The sequence below is a fragment of the Notothenia coriiceps genome, unplaced genomic scaffold (genome assembly GCF_000735185.1).
Source record: "Notothenia coriiceps isolate Sejong01 unplaced genomic scaffold, NC01 NC01_scaffold00020011, whole genome shotgun sequence".
In the NCBI taxonomy this organism is placed as follows: Eukaryota; Metazoa; Chordata; class Actinopteri; order Perciformes; family Nototheniidae; genus Notothenia; species Notothenia coriiceps.
Window position 1 is genome coordinate 36820 of NW_011352712.1, and position 19579 is coordinate 56398.

General features: G+C 38.7%; 2 protein-coding genes across 2 annotated transcripts; one reads left to right on the top strand and one right to left on the bottom strand.

Moving 5' to 3' along the window:
• The first annotated feature begins 1043 nt into the window (after positions 1–1043).
• On the top strand, positions 1044–3710 carry dynlt2b (dynein light chain Tctex-type 2B). The gene is made up of 5 exons (XM_010779251.1): positions 1044–1263; positions 1970–2103; positions 2290–2359; positions 3058–3121; positions 3226–3710. The coding sequence occupies exons 1-5, from the start codon at positions 1217–1219 to the stop codon at positions 3271–3273; spliced, it is 363 nt and encodes a 120-aa protein (XP_010777553.1). The 5' UTR covers positions 1044–1216; the 3' UTR covers positions 3274–3710.
• A 7160-nt stretch (positions 3711–10870) lies between these two features.
• Positions 10871–13058, bottom strand: nmur1a (neuromedin U receptor 1a). Its single transcript, XM_010779252.1, has 2 exons — positions 12118–13058; positions 10871–11569 (listed from the first exon to the last, which is right to left on the bottom strand). Exons 1-2 carry the CDS (start codon positions 13034–13036, stop codon positions 11184–11186), a joined length of 1305 nt encoding a protein of 434 aa, XP_010777554.1. The 5' UTR covers positions 13037–13058; the 3' UTR covers positions 10871–11183.
• Between the last annotated feature and the right edge of the window lie 6521 nt (positions 13059–19579).

The following is a 19579-nucleotide window of genomic DNA, read 5'->3' on the forward strand; positions in this document are numbered from 1 at the left end:
AACATAATTTTATTGGATTTGTATTGTATGACTCGATGTTTGTGTTCAGATCTGCTGATGGTGGATGGTGCATCATGTTATTATGCAGATGATTTAAGTTGCCCTTTGACATACCTGATTAAATACTGGTGGATTTTAATAGGTAAACCACAGTGTGATATGTAAAAATTGCCTCTTCTTTTTATTTTTGCGTGACTTAAATACAACCTTCCTATCTTAGTCAAAGAAGGCTAAGATGGTGCTGAGCATGGTGATAATATCCCAGAATAGTGATATCCCCAGCTATCAAAGCTAGAGTCTGATCTTTAAAGTCGAAAAGTTCTCTCAACTCTTCTTTTTGCTTGTGAAATCATGGCACATGGTTCAGAAAAGTGAAGCCAAATGAGATATGTTCTGATTTGGATGTGGTTGACAAAGCCTTGAAAGCAGGAGAATTCAGAAATCATGATGAATATTGCTGTGATTCATCTTCATTGTGTTATGTCTTTGGATACCACCCCTGGTGCCAGTCTTTGTGGCAAAAGATAATATGAACTAAATAATTAAGGCATATTTAGCGACAGTTTAAAAGACAATGTCCTTGTCTGAGAAATACAATTTGAATATGAATGTAAATTAGATGATTGATTCCTCCTACACACCTTTGATAAGGACATACTTACACACAACAACAACAACAATGGTTGAGGAGGAAGTAGCTCAGATAGAAGGTTCAGGCTCCCTGTGGTTTAAAGAAGTAATTTCTGAGAAACACGGATGCACTTTAGCAAAGCTGTTCACACCTGTCAAGAGGACTTTGTAATGTAATACAAATATAGATTGTTTGTTATTCGAGGGATAAAACAGATTGAAGCCTGCATTAAAGTTATTGACCATTTTAGAAACTTGAATGACTTATTTCAATTCAGGTTCATTTGGAGGGACTTTTAATGTTAAGCTATCACTTATGTATGGTGTATACATAAGTGATAGTTTCACGTTGAACATACTTAAGAAATTAACTTGAAGCATACAAAATTGTGTAAGGTTAAGACATGAAAGTTGTGACACTGCCAGGTACAAACTGTACAAACGCTGTACTTTTATTTTGAAACCGGAAACTGGAGAAGTACGTCGCTATGGTAACGGTAGAAACTCTGCAAAGATCATCTTGTTAGCAACAGTGTGACCTTTTTCCTCTCTCTTTTCGTACCGAGACTCATATTATCGACATGCGATGGAGGGGTCGGATACATACCTCATAAGACCTAATCATCAGTACAAGTGAGTCGGTTAAGTAGTTTAATATAAGTTATTTCAGATTAAGTTAGCTTTGAGCCAGCGAGTCCATTGCTAACGATATGGTTTGTTAGCTTCTTTAGCCACTAACTTTAGGGTATGGCTACTGGCTGGATTGCCATTTTAAAACTTACCGTTAAGAATGAACCTAAATAACGTTATGTTTACGTTTTCAATTCTGTAGTAAATGAACGAAGGTCACACAACCCAGCATTAGGTTTAGGGACAATGTTAGAAAAGTAGCCCAGTGTTGGGAAGTTTAGCCTGTGGTCATACACTTGCCTGCTTTATCATTAACCTGGGGTAAAGAATGCACTCAATATAAAACAAAATAAGAATTGAAAGTATAATACAAAGTTCTGTATCAAATTACGTATATAAGTAAGTATATCAAAGAGAGCTCACTCAGTTGTGGTAACCAACAGTACAATGCACACAGAGGACTCATTCAAGATAGAGGGGAACCGACACCTGTCCAGCTAATAGTCCACACTTATTATTTTTCCCCAACTGGGACATGAACCGGTGAACCTTTTGTTAGCAAGCCAAGTCCCTACAGACTGAGCCACTGCCGCCCCATTTCATATCTCTGTGACCCATACTTTAACTGCTGTTGTGTTGTGTCCACTGTGACCTGTGTAAGCGGATTGAAGTTAACTTGCTGCCTTGTTGCTCTCTGTTTATCTCCCAGGTTTAAGCCAGCCATTGTGAAGGAATGTATTCGAGAAATTGTGAGGGAGCGCCTGTCTGGGATGCGTTATGACCCAGAGGAAGTCCCCGAGCTGTCTCATTCACTGGCAGACTGCATTAAGGATAAAGTCAAGAGTGAGTCATGCTTTCTCCCTCTCTTTTATGTAGCCAAAACAGTTATTTTACCCTTCCAAATAATCAACAAGATAACATTTCTTTTTATATTGTAGTAAACGATACACATTGTATTGCATTTGAGAATGCATTTCTGTATTGTCGCTGCAAAATGTTCAATTATTACAGATGAGTTCTCTTCAACAGATGCAGGATTTGACAGATATAAGCTTGTCGTGCAGGTGGTCATTGGAGAACAACGAGGACAAGGAGTCAAGTAAGTGATCGTTTGATTATGGAAAACCAAAATAAAAGCTGTGACACTGTAAAATACAATATTTTAGTGGGATACTTTCTCTAACTTTGGGCCTCCTGTGATAGGCATACCATTGAAGCAAATTATTACAGGACATGTATGTGCATGTAATGTGTACTTTTTCAATGCTCAAGCTGCAATTGAAGCCAAAAGACCAGCAATGTAATAGCACTATCTTTCTCAGACTGTAATCTTAAATGATTTGCAAAATATTACTTACAGTACTTGCTGTCCTGCAGTTGCATTTAGCTTGAATATTAGTTTTCACCGTATTTTTACATTAGTAACATTTGCAACTAATTGACACAGGAGCTTTAACCTTCTTTCTTGTTTCCTCATACCATTACAAAATGGCATTATTTAATCAATAGTAGAAGAAGCTAAAAGCTGTTATTGACTCAGCTCAGCTTTTCTTTTATATCATATATGTTATGTTATAATAGAACATTTATTTAACTTAAAATGAATCCCACAATGTTGATTCAAATAATAAAATCTACAGAGTTGGAATTTCCCTCTGACTTATTCTCAGCAAAAATGGTATATTGTGAAAAACTGTAAAATAGTCTTGCTTAAAGGGGTATTTTTGGGAAAATTTCAGAAAGTAGTTCAGACCTATAAAAAATGAATCCATGACCGTGTCCTGTTTTTTTTACCAGGATGTCTTCAAGGTGTTTATGGGATGCTGACACAGACAACTATGCAGAAGATGTTTTCATAAACGTAGGTGCCTTTGTCACATTCGGATGTTGGGTGGGAAAATCATATTTCTTTACAAGTTTTATTTCAACATACTTCAATTAACTGTGTTTTACCTTTGGGTACAGGACAGCTTGTTCTGTGTGGCGGCAGTTTTTGGGACTTATTACTACTGAAGACAAGAGGATGGATGACAGAATTCTTTCCGATGAAGAGAAAAGGTGAAAATCCAAACGATAGTGCTCACTGTAAGCACTTCTGGTCTACAGTGCGTTGATCTGATTTAACTGTGCTGCATCTTGAGACAGCTAGCATCAAGAGTGGAAGTGATGGATCTCTGTGCTGATACTGTGGAAACTCAAAATGAAGGATTTCACCAGTATTTCCTGACTTGGTTAAGATGATGAAGACTGAATAGTTTTTTTCTTGGAACAGACCGAAGGTCTTATTTTCTTGGAAACATTATTAGTGTTCGTTCGGTAGACCTGCTGGATGAATAGAGGATCCAGACTCAATGTACTGCAGTACAGTTCGTATTTGTGCTACACTTATTGACATCATTTTTGGTAATAAAAAAAAAAAAATGCCAGTTCAAATAAACAATTAAACATTTGAATGGATGCCATCATTATATTCTGCACCACATTGTCAATTATATGTTAATGGTAAAACATTTCAAACTCACCACTGGCCAGTGACATCAGCTGGTAGTCATGCTCTCATAATGAAGCCTTCTGGGTGGGGGCCGTCTGACGAGTAAATGGAACTGTGGCTGTCAATAATATGCATTGAATATATATATTTATATCTTTGGAGCTTCCTTTTGTTCCTCTGCCTCATTTCATCTGGCTCTACTCTCAATGAGTCTTCCAACCTTCTCCAATCAGTCCCTTTATCTGTTTGTGTCATGCAATCTGTCATCAGGGTTTCAGTCAGGGAGTGATTTTAAAACTGTTCGTCAATAATAGCTGATTAGCTCATGCAAGCTCAACTTCTACCACCGCTAACAAAACTGCTGATTCCCTCTCAGTCAAGCCCCTAGGCGGCAGTGAGACACAATTGAATGCTTCACTGGCAGCAGTGTGATTCCAAAACCTACTCAGACAACTGCAAGAGAAGACTGCATATTTGCCCCATTTAAAATGGCCTTAATCTATTTTTCTCTGTTGTAGTTTGTAGTGCTTTTACTAATTTCACTTTCAGTATGTGCAACTACTGCCGGTTATCTTATCAAAGACAAACTAGTCTAATAGTGAAGCTTCCCTGTAATTTGTTGCTGAAATTGATGTCTGTCTGCAATACATATCAGATATTCTTATGTTTTTCTAGTTGCTCTTGGTGTTTTCAATTATTTTCAGAAAACCAGCAGCCAGCTGGAAAACTAGATGCTTTTTAGTCTATATATAAAGACTAATGACACAGACGTGAGCAGCTGAAGTGATCAAGCTTAGCTGACAGTTGAATGACTCATCCTGTGATGTACGTGCCAAATGTTGCCCCTCTATTTCTGTTTGCAAAGCTGAACTGTAAATTAACTTTTAGAAGCTTGAATAATCAAAAGTATGCTTGGGCCATGCATATTACTACTCACAAATGTTTTGTGTAAAATGTATTCAAATCTAAGAATATGTTGCTTTTCATATACAAAACCTACACAAACATACCATTTTTAATGAGAATGAAATGTTCCTTTTATAACTATTTTCTTTCTTATGGATGTATCCATATCTGTTATAATAAACTGTGATAAACAAGGTCCTCTTGCAGTTCAATGTTTACTGAAAATGAATTACACAATATATATTATACAAACATTGGCTCCTATTTAAATATGTATTCAATTCAGAATACTGTGGACTTAGTTAACTTATTTCAAACAACACAGGCTGTACATTGTAGCCTCACACTGCTTCTCTTTCTGCAGAGCCTGAATTCTCTCTGCAGTCGGCTGCTCAGCAGCTCTTATACTTTCAGCAAAGGTTTTCATGTTGTTTTCCCATGTGACTGCAGGGTGACAGATGTTGATTGTTGGGTGTTTGCCACTCGGAGCAGTGATCGTGGCGACTTCAGCATATCATATTATACTGTGCACTCTGTTCCCTACAGTCTGTTATTATAAAAGCAATGTTATGGTGATTTAGACTACATATATGGGCAATGTTGTCACTCAATTTGCCTAAGTGGTTGAAAAAATAACAAATTTGCTTCACTCAAAGTGGATTTCGTTTTTTCGGGTGCATTTAGAGTAAACCTGTCAGAACGGTGCACCGCTGAATGACAATCAAATGGATGTTTTTAAATCAGATCGGTTTGCAGAAACCAAAACAAAAACACCCCACTCTGGATCTGGTGGCTGCTCATTTTCCATAGTTTCTCCTTGTCAACACATCCATTCAAAATACCAAAACCGTACATAGACAAGTATTTTCTGTGTAGCCAAAGCCTTTTTTGGAGCATGTGTCCAGGCATTATAAATTCTACCTTTTTAAATTGTATATCCTCCTAACGGGCTTATGAGAGCCATGGCTATAAAATAGCTTAGAAAGTTATATTGTTGGCTTATATGCTTAATTTAAAGCCTTTACGTTGCTTTACACCTTAAGTATTCCTGCCTATTCTCATGTGCAGCGATTAACTTCCAGGTACTATATATTGATTTCTTTCCAGCACTAAATGTGAAGCTGAGTGATGTTCGGGGGAATATTCACTTCAGCACACTTTGAATAAATTAGTTTGGTGGATGAGCTGATTAAAATCAAAAGGCTTGTTAACTTTAATGTTCTTATTTGACCTTTTATCACTTACAAAAACAAACCCCCCTATTGCAGAGGCTCATTACAAAACACTCTTGGAAGTCTTCAGAGATTCCTCTTTAAATGGACTCATATTGAACATGAGTGTGACATGAAAGACGTTTTTCTTTTTTTCCTACATTTAAATGGACTTTCATCAGGCCATGTGGGACTGTAGTAATTGTTTACTTTGTCAAAGAAACAGCCTGCTGAAGTAATATTCAGTTTATGCACGCTGTTAATGTGTTTTTCTGTTTTAGAGTTGGTTTTATGGATGAAGTTTATAGTATATGTTTGTAGGAATGTGGTCTTGTGTACATAAATAAAAGCTTAAATAATTTGCTACTAAACGTTGTGTGTGTGTGTGTGTGTGTGTGTGTGTGTGTGTGTGTGTGTGTGTGTGTGTGTGTGTGTGTGTGTGTGTGTGTGTGTGTGTGTGTGTGTGTGTGTGTGTGTGTGTGTGTGTGTGTGTTACACATTTATTTCCATATTTCCATGAGTATCAAGATTCACAGGCAGTTGTTTTTTCATTCATGAACATGGATCTTCTGGGTCGGATGCAAAGTTTCCTGTTGGATGTTTTTCTCCCATTGACGCCACTCCTTTTGAAAATGTGCAATAACAAGGGCTATTCAACAAAGAAGACAGCAGCAGAAAAAAAGGGCTAGCTTTGGTCTCGTTACAATATAAATCAGATCAGTTTGTTATATAAAATGTGTCTTTATGCTGATACTTAATAAGGCTTCATTGACCTTGAAATTATCAATCTGGATCTTTGGCAAATGTGGTACTTTAAGTAAGCTGGTATCTGCTACTATGCATCAACAACAAAACATATGCAGTTAATGTGGGTGACGTATTATGCAAAATCCCACTTTTTCATGTCTTTTATACATAAACATGTGTCCCCTCTGTGTAAAGAGATTCTGAAAGTTTCAGGAGAAAATATTCTCTCTCTTTTCGTCCTGATCCATTTATATAAAAACCTGTCTGAAAATGAGCTGATCAGATTTTGGCCACTTTATGATGTCATCACGATTTTGTTGGCTTGTGTAACCATTAGCCAATCAGCAACCAAGGTAACCCCCCCACCTTATCACCTGAATCTCCTCCTAGAGCACCATTGTGTTCTTTTTAACCAGATATCTCTCAGAGGGCCGTGGGGAGGGGCTCCTTATTTTCATCTAAAGTAAAAGACCCAGAATCAGCACTTTTGAAACAGGGCTGAAACAGAGGGGATTATGGGATGCTGCAATGCATGATCTGTTTGGTGTTTCGAGCCAAACACTTCAGAGACATGTTTTGTATATATCTGAGACCTATAATATATTGATGAAAAACAGTATTAATAACACAATTCCAACGCTTGATCAGAATATAATCTTTCACCTTCCATTTAGGTTTTGAATAAACTTAGTACATAAAAAGTGCATACAACTGACATGGAGTTCAGGGTCTTATAGCCATAGATTAATACTTTAGGGGGAAGTGGAAAGAGAAACATTAACGAATGGGAGGTGGCCTTCACTGATGGAGCTAATCAGCAATACCTAGTGTCTGAATTTTACACTCCTAAACTCAATAAACATTTGTTTTATGCCAGAAAATATAACATTCTGATCAAAATAGTCCATTACAATTGTAGTCTAATAGGTTCATTAGACATTTAATTGCAAAGAAATTGCTGCATCATGAAGATACCAACAGCACTTTCAATTAGCCTCTTATTTCTCGCCATACATCCTAATATTGTGTGTGGACCAAATAAACCCGAAAAATAGCTTTTATTATCTGGAATTTTAGCTGCACACTAAAAGGACACCGTTAGGATGAGTAAAATGAACCTGAAATTGACAAAGCATATTTAATTAATACCGGATGTTGAATGTGAGTCCACCAATCATCAGTGCAAACCTTAAAATATCGGCTTCATGTCATGTTTTGTCAAAGGACTAATTTAAATAGGCAATATGTAATTAGAATAAAAATGTATACGTCTGTCTCCTTTCTCATTACTCAGAACAGTGCAATCTAACCTCTAAGTATTTATTTATAAAACAGCTCTAATTACCGGACTGTAGAATTTGAGTGAATGCATAGCAGTCAGTGATTAGCATCATTTCCAGGCATGGCTATTAGGAACTGATGGTAAGTATATTGACAGATGCTTAATAATATGTTAAATCCAATGGTTTCTGACCAAGGCAGGCTACAAAAAATGTCTTGGTTCCTATGTCATAGATTGTGAGTTGGTAGGCACTCCATATTCCCAAATGAATGTGCACATGCTCTGAATAGGAGGGTTTTGATTCAGTGTCGCCACTGTCCCCCATCAATAAATAGATCGCCTTTCTTTCGTTTCTACACAGTGCTTTTCAACTAATTAATGAGTCACCATACGAAGCATCATTGCGTTTGAGCTTGCTGAACTGAATTACCTTTCTCCTTTTCAGGATTGGTTGCCAAAATAACGTTAATCTCAAAAGTCGATGTAGTTAAGCACTTAGTCGTCATAGATGGTGAGCTCCAGAACAAGAGTTCTCTCGGGTCAAATGAAGTTAAGAGTGTGATGATGAAAGGAAAATCTGTCAACGTATTTTCCACCTTGTTTTCATTTAAGGACTGAGGTTCATATTCTCTGATGTGACAAAATAAGACATCGCCACAGAGTTTTTCCAGTTAAGTTTGCACCTTTCAGATGGGTTGAGGTGAAGGCTGTGTGTCTGCATCCACAATCTACTCATGCTCTCTGTTAAGAGTTGTGTCTGAGCATTAATGAGGCTTTATTTTCCAATCTTCACCTTAACCCCCATGGCAAGATGGCTATGAGATTATCACTGGCTGTTATTTACAAGAGGAGTGTTTCAGTGGTATCCAATATTGCTCCCAGAGACATTAGCAAAGCCAGATTTTCTTGGCACCTACTCTAAAGTTTGAACTTTCTTCTTGCACAATTCTTTGGCTTGGGTTTTTATTTCAAAAGGTTTAAGATATTTGACAGAAATGTTTGTTATCATATAAACTTGTGTAACAAATCTGTTAAACCGTGTTGGGATAATGTAATTTGTTTTTTGAACAGCTTCCACTCTCTATTCAACGCTTTGTTAACTGTCTGCCTTATAAAGAATCTACAAACGAGCGAGATTTTATTTTTTTACTCTCCGCCAGAAAGCAATTATCTGTATTTCGTTGAATTGAACTATCACATTTGCGATTTAAGGCAATAGATGAAGTCCATTCTAATGTTAAGAGGTAGATGGTAATGTGGTCTGATAATGCTGACGTAATGTTCATTGTGCAGTCATAGTGTTTAGTTTGATCTTTTATATCTGATTAGAATTCAAGCTCTTACAACTCTGGAATTTTATATTCTTTTTTTGATTGAGAGGGTGCTGAATCTCTCACAAGGACAAAAGGTGTCATTTGAAACCTCGAGGAAATAACACAACGCTACCACTTCCAGTCAATTGTCCTTATTATTCACCTTGGAAGGAAAAGAAGACAATCAGTGACTTTAACATGGATATTTGTGCCATGTGTGTGTGAGGGGGTTAATGACATGTGCAATAGCAATGTAGGAGGACACGTGCACCAGTGCAGGTGTAGTTTAGGGTTTCACTTTGTCTTTGCAAGCTTATGGTAAAGGGTGAGATCAACAGTATAACGCTATAGTATTAATCAAATTTTTTTTTTACTGGTTTCTTCTCATTATAGCTTTTTCTTTAATTGCTGTGTTTAATGAAACATGTAATGCCCTCATAAATGTCCTCTGTGGAACAGTGCAAGAATATTGTTTAATTAAGATTATCTTTTGCAAATATTCTGGTGCTTAATGTAAGCATAGCTTTAGAAAGGTTTTCATACTGGTGTGCCTTTAACAAATAATAATAATGTATCATTTAAAAAGGCAGCATTTCCTGCATCCTATGAAACTCTTCTCATTATAAGTACGCAAGTATGAACATTACTTTAGTTAGGAAACAAGAATATTTCAAAGTTTAAAGTGATAAAAAACAATGGAAGAAAATAATTGAAAAATGTATTATTTTCCTTTGTGATGGACAATAAAAAGCATTACGAAATGTATAGAAGATATTTATTTGACACAAACACATATTCAAACAGTGCACTGGGCTGACACACATTTTGTAATCTGAACATAGCACACATTATATATTCTTAATGCCCAAACACTTTGATATTACACTTTAGCACATTTCGGCTCACACATTAAATCACAATAACAGTAACAGTATAATAAAGAAATTAAGTTTTGCACCATTGTATTCACATTCCTGTACTATTTTTTAAAACAAGTCCATAACATTTATTTTTGGCATGGAACAACTTTTGGATTCATTTTTCCACCCGATACTTCTCAACTTTTCAAATGTTTGTAATAACATATAGAACAGAAGATCCTTAAAAGCAGCACTTAATAGTTTGATAACATACAGGACCTGTATTTACATTCATAGCTGTATCCATCTTTCTGATTCATAGCTTAAAGTGGCTGCAACAGACACATGTGGCACGATACCTACACATGTGTTGGCATGGCCGCCATGTGTGTTGCAGGCATGAGTGTTCAGGGTGTAGAAGGAAAGGGATCAGGTTCAGGCTAAATCATAAGCCCTGCAAAGTGCCACAATATTGCATCTGTTTACATCAGAGCAGCCTTTCTTCATGCCGGTCAACAAGCAATTATTTTCCAGTGCTCCTCACTCTCTCTCTCTCTCTCAAAGGATAATTTGCTCAAATACCAGTTGTGACGAGTCTCTCCTTCCTGTCTATAATATGCTATCCTGTATTATTCCAGAGAGCTTGAGTATTGATCTAATGCCTGCCCAGGCATTTTTAAAATAGTAGTAATCTGCTTTTAAAGTTTTCAAAGGAGAATAGTTCATTTAGGCCTCAATGAGACAGAGCACTTTTAATCAGCTCGCAACCTCTGATATTGTTTTCAACTAGAGTGAGGCTTTAAGCTTTCTGTTTCTGCATCACTGAGCGTCTGTGAGTTTAGCAAAAATAAAGGTTAGGTAAGGTGATGTTGTGGTTGCAACACAACAACAAGACAAAATAAAGTGCAGAAAGCATAACCTTTTGCAAAATGATCGGGTCCTAACACTGCAGCCTGACGGCTCCGGCTTTTCTGTTTTTCCACTCAGACTGTGTTTTTTCTAATTGGTAGCTAATGCACCTCAAAGTGGATGACAGATGGATGCAGTGGGTCAGAACAAAATAGCATGCCATCCACAACAATTCATCCCCATTCACACCCCCTTGTGTTGTTTTTAACACGAAAAAGAAGTTTCACCTTTTATCCTCACTTCTCCATCTTCTGCCACGGCTTCAACGACAGCAGCTCCACTGCTCAGCGGAGCGTCACTTAGGGTGCTGCGGAGCGTCATACGGGTGACACTGAGTGAGTGTTTTCTGGGAATTATGTCGTGGGGCCGATGACACATGACCTCTTTGAACATTTCTCTAAAACGTGTGGACATGAGGTTGTACAGGATAGGGTTGACGGCCGAACTGAGGTAGAAAAACACTCCGGAGATGATGTGTACGTACTGAAAGATGTGCAGGTGGTTGTCAGTCCAGTTATCGATGAAACTCCACATGAGACGGTCAGTGTGAAACGGGGCCCAGCAGATCCCGAAAACCACCACCAAAACAACTGAAAGGACAGAAAGAGAGGAGGACACAATAGGAGTCATGGAGGGGAGATTTCAATAGCAGTAGGCTACATTGATTGAAGCCAACATGCTATCTATTAAATTGTCCCTCTGGGGACTGTGTGTCAACGATGCAGAGACTATCTTGTCTGGCTGACAGCTGTCGATTTTTGTAGAATTGTTAAGGTTATTTTAGGAGATCTCTCAAGATTGTTTGTAAATGCAGCCCCTGATCTTTAAAAACCCTTCACTATTGGTCTCCACCTAGTTTTGTTTGGCAGTGGCTGGCTCCATTAGCATTCTTGTGTTGGGAAAAATCCCTCTGGCTTGTTTGTGTTTAAAAAATAAAGAAAAATGAGGACAATGCCTTGTGAGATACATGGCCAATTGCCGACTTTTTCCAACAATGTACATCCAGTGAGCCAGACTAGCATCGGCCTAAAAACTCTATCGATTAGGACTCTTAGTATTTCATAAATATTTCTGCTTACAGGTCAGCTAGGCACATAACTCTGGTTAATATTAAGGTACAAACCATTTTGATACTCACACAACATTTTAGTGACCTGCCGGCGACGGGCCTTCTGCTGCTGTGTCCGGATGTTACAGAAGCTGTCCTGTCCAAAGCCTGTCTTTGCCTCCAGTGTGTGACACATCTTCTCCCGCTTAAGCTGCAGCCCAATGAGCGTGTAGAGAGCGCTGATAGTGACCATGGGCAGGAAGAAAAATAGGAAGGTGGTCACCTGGATGGTCAGGTTGTACATCCAGGGCGGTTTCACTAGAGTACACATTGCTGAGTCGGGGAACTCTCTTGTTATGTTCCCAGCTGGACCGGTGAATTGAGTATGAAGGATGTCGATCCCATGTAGACTTGTGTTTGGTAAAGCACACAACACAGACACCCCCCAAACCGTAAGGATGACCTTCTTTGCATGGGTGCGTGTTACAACATATTTTGCCCGTAGTGGGTGCACCACAGCGATGTAACGCTCTACGCTCAGCGCTGTTACGTTCAGGATAGATGCCAGGCAAACAGTCTCAAATAGGAACGTTTTAAAGTAGCAGCCACCCTTCCCCAGGAGGGAGGGGTAGTTCTGCCACAGCTCATACAGCTCTAATGGCATACCGAGCAGCAGCACAAGCAGGTCGGACACTGCCAGGCTGAACAGGTAGTAATTTGTTGGCGTCCACATGACTTTGTTGCGTGCGATGACAGTGCATGTCAGCACATTCCCCATGACACCTACCAGGAAAATGAACAGGTACGTGAGGCAGACAGGGAGGAACACAGATGACCGACGAGGCCCTAAATACTTCTCCAGGTAGCTTTCATCCGACAGACAGGCATCATCCAGTTCAATATGGCTGCCGTTTGCATCGGAGGTCAGATTGATACACTTTTCCCCCAGAGGACAAAGCCATCCGCCTTTTTCAGCCATTACATCAAAAGAGCAGTTAAAGGCAGCCATTTCTCTGCAGTAATCAGAAAAGGTATCTGAGAAAAGAAAAGATTAAACAGACATCAATCAGTATGAAATGCCATTTTAAATCATTTGAACACACATGAGAATAAAGGTTAAGATTATAACATTTCTAATCGTAGTTGAAAATAAATCTAAGTTTTGTCGATTACTGCGAAAGAGTACAAGGAAGTCGTTTTTTCACATCATGACATTTATCTTTCTTCATCATGTTTCCCTAACGATTAGATTAGCTATGACTGCATTTTCTGCTAATGAGATATGAATTGACTTTGACAGTGAAAAGAAGACTGACTTATTAGATAAGCTTGAATTGCCATCTGTTTCCTGCCGTTGTAGTAGAGCAAAAAAAAAATCACAATCTTTGTCTTGGTGCTTCAATAAATAAATATAAGCACATCTTATTATTTCAGTAGAGTTAAAGAATTCATGAGAGGCATAAATATTTTAGTAACAGCTAGTACTCGTATTTTATATGAATTACTACTATTAGGGTGAAAGGGGACAGTGACAAACTAACCAATAATTAACAACCTATTCAAAGCGTTCTTGAATCTATCAGCCTATTGATTTAGTTTTTATGGCTAATGTACTAATTAAAGCCACTTCCAGCTGCACTGATAGAATATAATTGGGAGGGACGAAACCCTCTTTAATGGTCACACATGCAGAGCACACAGCACACACAGTGAAATTTGTCCTCTGCATTTAACCCATCCTAGTACCAGGAGTCTAGTACTAGGAGCAGTGGGCAGCTATTGTACAGCGCCCGGGGAGCAATGGGGGAAGGGGGATGTCCGGTGCCTTGCTCAAGGGAACCACGGCAGGGCAGGAGGTGAACTGGGACCTCTCCAAGTAGAAGTCCACACTCCATATATAGGTCTGGTCGGGGATAACATAAAGAACAAACCTATAGTAGTGTATGCATTTATAAGGGAATGTAGAGAAAAGACGAATAAACCATTTGGTCACACATGAAACAGACAATTGAAGGAGAAGCAATGCACTTTGTAATGGAAGCTGCACCATATACTAAGAGTAAAGAGAAAACAGATGGGATTTGGAACACAGCCAAGACCAGGCCAAGACCAAGCCAGGGTAAAAAATCACATTCAATTGAATCACAAATATGTACTGTATTTTTATTATTATTTAAAGGGGGTTGGTGGGCTGGGCTTTTCAGTTTGAATAAAAGCTACTCAAATAGGCATGCAAATGTTTTGGGACTGCTTTTGATCTACAGTAGGATACATACACATTGGCAGGCCCAGAGGCTGTCTGGTAAGGAACATGTCCACATTCAGTGTAATAGTGGTGAATTTATTTGAGCGGTCCAATCTTTTTACAGGCAATAGCACAGGGATATGGGCATAATACACAGGGGCATACTTTGTCGCAAAAGCACTTACAATTCGAAAGAAGGGTCTAATCTGACTTTTTATTCCATTACCATGATCCTCTAACAAAAGCGGTGGCTACGGGGGACTCCTTGTGTGAGTCAGTACCTAGTGAAAGGCTCTGTTTCTGTTCTGAGTTGTCTCCCGATTCTATTCACTTTTCAGTGTTTACTCAAAGCCCTGAGTCACTAAATTAAAGTCGCCCACAAGGGTAGTTGTAATGATATTATGTACCTTCTGTCACATCCTGGGAGGAGTCATCTGGCTTTCAATTTTTTGGGATAATCTGGGGAAACTAGCTTTTTCTTGATGGGGATAGGATAAGATATTGTTGGGCAAATAACAAACCAAATCAAACTGTATTATTGACTCAACACATGAGATATAAGACAGGCACCAAGCAATAGATTCTCATTGAAAGCAGTATGTCCTTGAGATGTACTGTACCCCCTGTTCAAAGGAGCACACTTCAGAAAGCACTGAATCATTATATATTAAGTATTACAAGGCTTTTGAAGTTCCGGTTGAAGGAAAGTAATTGGGTAATACGTTAAAGGGCTTCAGAGTAACTTGGACGAGATGAAAGTTAAAAACATCTGTCCTGTGGATAATTCCGTCATTACATGAATGTTTGAATTCAAAAGTCTTTTTTGGTATAGATTATTAATGCATTACATGAAAGACATTACACACGAACTTATTTAGCCTCTGTCAGATTTGAGCCGATGCAGGAGAAGTAGGAACTGGTCAATTAGTTGAATGGAAATTTCCAATGATGTTGACATTTTTCCAAGTGAAAGCCGGGTAATAAGAAAAACAGGAAACACTTTCCTGCAAGTTTAATGACCGACAGTTGAGAAGCAGGAACACACAACAATTTTCTTTGCATTTACATACGAGTCAAAGTTATTTTCTCTCTACCAGCAGAGAGTTACCGTATTCATCCCTTTTTTTCAAGACAGAATGTGAGTTATAAACTCAATCAGTGGTAGGGCTTGTTGTCAGTGGTGGCATACGCAATGCATTACAACAAAATACATGCAATACACCATTTTCCTATGGTTGTGGAGTGTAGTGTGCCATAAATGATTTATTTGATCATTCACACCATTCATAAAAGCTAGCAGTCAACCTTGGGGTGAAGGTTGTAAGAGCATATTACTATATCACTCTGTCCAGTGCATACTCCAAATAATAAAATAATGTGCTTTGTAAAAATTGACTAATGAATATTTCAGCTCTGCACGTTGAAGGATCACCAGAGGATTTGATTAATTGAGATAACACATTACATATTCTTTATTAGCATTCTGCTAGTCATGTAGGCTGCCTCTAATATTTTTTGTTCAGTCTTAGTAAGTCTACATTGTATTCTATATTTTAGAGTATGTTAATAATGAAGTAAAACTAGATTACATAGGCCCTCAGTTACAATCATCTATTAGAGCATATCTCTTGATGCTTCTTAATCGCCTAATTGCCGTGATCACCAGAGAGTCATGACTTGCTTTCACTAAAATGAGTGAAACAAAGTCACAACACGCTCTGTTCCAAGACTAATTCAAGAAAGTTGCGGTTGCTCTTGTAACTGCTGCATCACCGGTTGGACACAGATGAAAATCTCCAAGATGTTGTGGTAGATTAAACTTTATTGTTCTCCAGTTAAAAATATATCATTTTTTGTATGGCCATTGAACAGCTACAGCACTAACAGCACTAACAGAGCCTCTGCGTTAAAAAAAAACGATATGCAATGTCCTTTCCCGTAAACAAACAACCCAAATTCACTTTATTAGCAGATTTTTTCATGTTCACAGCAACTGTGCTGCAGTTATTGACTATGACTTGTAGATGTAGATGGAGTAAAAAGCAGGACATTCTGTTTTCACAAGTCCTGCCTTGAATATATAGCTCATTAGAGCAGTGGTTCTCAAACTTTTCCTGTCAGGCTTAAATATTGAAGCTAAATGCATCAATCTGGTGCACTTTGAGAGCAAAATGAAGAGATCTATGGATACATCTCTCAACACCCATATGAGTGCACCAGATTGATGCATTTAGCTTCAATATTTAAGCCTGACAGGAAANAGCATCTGGTTAGCTAGCTGCACTAACGGACAAAAGGAGCTGTTTGTTCCACAACAAGCTGGAGGAGAGTCCTCTCCTGTCAGACTGAGAGACTCAGGTGAGCTAAAGCAGGGGTTCCCAACCTTTATTGTGCCAAGGACCGGCAGATACATTAAAAAACATTTGTGGAGCGGTTATCAACTTTAGCTCATTTTAATATTTACTCACCAGCAGGTGGCAACAGAGGCTAATTGTATTTAACAGCCTGAATACATACCAATATGCATCCAAAACATATTTGTTAGAATATGACATAGATATATGTATATTGTATATGACTTATATTATTACTGTGCACCACATTGTCTATGTAAGTAGCTGCGACTACTAACTGTGTTCATTGGTTAGCTGCTGTACCACATGATTGTACTTACATAGACAATGTGGTGCACAGTAATAATATAAGTCATATACAATNACCGGAAATAAATCCCTGGGGGTGGATTAGGCAAATGAAGCCGCTGACGTCACTTCTTCTTCTTCTGCTTTGGGTTTACTGACAGGCCGCAAACAACTTCACGGCGTATACTGCCGCCCAAAATCCCCGGCCGGAAGTCCCCGGAGTTAGGGACTGGCTTCAGTAGAAGCTGCTGGGACTCCCAGCAGCTTCTACTGAAGCCTTCCGAGTAAATCGCCAGAACGCCGACACCTCCTCATCTCCACCGCTCTCATGTTTTATTTTGTGTTGTCATAAGTTAGTCTCTCTGCGTTTCTGTGCTGGGCTAATGCTAATGCTAATAATGCAATGCGAGGATAATAAAATGGCGGCTTCACAAAAGTCTTTGGGAGTTTTACGGGGCGTGGTTTGCAATCCGCCCGCCAATCAGACATAGGAACCTTTTTCTCCCACGAAAGTCCCTGCTCTCTAGCAGGAACTGAAAAGGGGGTAAAAAAGGTTCTCATGAACTAATTTGGTTCCTGGGTTTTTTTTATGTGTGAACGCAACTAAATCGTAGTTCTCAGGAACCTTTGTGGGAAAAGTACTTGGTGTGAACGCGCCTATTGACAGTGTTGTGTATTAGCACAACAGCTAGGCTTAATATTGTCAATAGGGGAAAATCAGTAACAGATGGCACTCTGCCAATGCCTAAACCACTTTTCTCTCCTACACAGGAGCAGTATCAGCCAGCTGTTTGTCACCAGTGGGCAAAGCACATATCCAGTTTCCCACCTGTTGCGACTTAGATTTTTTCTATGTGGCCAATTACCCCTGGAAGCCAATAAATCAGCTAAAGGGTGCGTAAGGCTAACCATGCGCTTGATTATACACCTGCTTCATTTAACACATGCATATTTATCATGTAATGTCACCCGAGAATAAGTGGGCACATTACGTCCAACAAGATGTGTTCCAAGGACGAAGATGGTCCATTTTTGTATAAAGGGGAGTGGGTTCACCTCTATTAATTGTTATTATTTTCTGAGGTGCCCATGTCATGCACTTTCCCATCACTACTGGATTGCCATGGTTAGAATTCGTAGATGAATAGAAGAGAGAGACAGCAACAGTCTGAACATATTTCCCATTGTTCAAGGTTATTCAGTGCACGAGAAGATGACACACGAACATCTGAAGCTATTATTTTCTCCCGGTGAAATGGATGAATAATGGATGGAAGAGATTCCAGTTTGGTCCAGCAGAAACTGACCAAAGGTCCTTTATCTGGCTTTCTGCAAATAACTACATTCCTCTATAGAACTCATTCCCGAAGACTGGTCGCAGCTGACAGGTGGGTCGCAGGAGATTTTATCAGGGTCACGGAACAAAGTTGCAGAATTTCTTCCAGTTTGGGATTCTGAAGTTATATACACCTTTGAGCCACATAAGGGAGCTTGTTGGTATTTCTAACACTCACAGGTTTCAGCCATATTAAGATATTATATTCTGCAGCCAGCCAAGAGATGGAAGCTTGACTAATTAACAAAAAGGAGAACAAGACCAGAGTGCAACATTAGACAACTGTAATGAAGCCAGCAATAAAATAAATGTGGAGCATCACCGCTACAGGTCGTGTATAATGCGGACATGTGGATTTGTTAATTGTTCCAATCAAAACAGGAAGTACACCCTAATCATTTTTTTAGGATTTATATTTTAGACCAGCTGTGCACTGATATTGGGCAGGGATACAAAGGCAGAGGTCTTGCCAGAATGTATGAACTGAAAAATTACATTCATGCTTTCCCCCACCAATTGAAGCCCCACCTCCCCTCACTCATGATTGGCTTCACACTTTGTCGTATCTGGCAGATAGTTATTCATCGCTCAAGGATATTAATTTAAAATTGAAAGGACAAAAGGGTGATGTTTTCCCAAATTGAAAACATATTCTTGCTTTCCAAAACAACTCCAACATGAATCTGGAAACAAAAGCTGATATTGAAAAGGCCAATTGTTCTGATACAAGTGAAAAGCTTTTAAATGAGCTTTCAACAAGAGGCCTGTTTTTGGTATAATGAACGTTTATATGGTTCTAGCGTACATTTGTTTTGTTCAACTGATGAGGAACACAAGAGCTTAACTCTGCCTAAATACACCTATATTGTCTCATTTACAAGCTATTTTAAATGTGTATGCTGTGTTACTGATGAGAGGAAAACAACAATTACATAGACTGTTAACTTGGCCTAGATGCATTCATTTGTCTCATTTATAAAGCAATGATAGAGGACATTCACTTCATCCATAACAGAATATGCAGCAAATACTCACGGATGCAAAACTGCAGCACATAGTCAATAAATTATCCAATATAATTGAATCCCACCTTTCCATAAATTGAATTACAATTTCACAAACGCTGAATCAAAAGAGAAATTAAAAAAGATCTCCGACCCCGCACCCTGCCCTCCACACCTTTCAAATGATGACCAACAGGAGTCGCTATAAGTTCCAAATCATCTCTTTGTTCATTGATTGTTTTGTTTGTTCAACTCTGGGCTGTTCCACTACCCAGCCTGCTGCTGGCTGATGTCTGTTCACTGGAAAATAAGAAATAGATATACA

Excerpts from the sequence above, each read along its gene's own strand:
- dynlt2b (XM_010779251.1), top strand. The coding sequence starts at position 1,217 with ATGGAGGGGTCGGATACATACCTCATAAGACCTAATCATCAGTACAA. Across the intron at positions 1,264-1,969 it reads AGACCTAATCATCAGTACAA|GTTTAAGCCAGCCATTGTGA; the intron begins GTGAGTCGGTTA and ends TTTATCTCCCAG. Across the intron at positions 3,122-3,225 it reads CAGAAGATGTTTTCATAAAC|GACAGCTTGTTCTGTGTGGC; the intron begins GTAGGTGCCTTT and ends CTTTGGGTACAG.
- nmur1a (XM_010779252.1), bottom strand. The coding sequence starts at position 13,036 with ATGGCTGCCTTTAACTGCTCTTTTGATGTAATGGCTGAAAAAGGCGGA. Across the intron at positions 11,570-12,117 it reads GCAGGTCACTAAAATGTTGT|TTGTTTTGGTGGTGGTTTTC; the intron begins GTGAGTATCAAA and ends CTGTCCTTTCAG.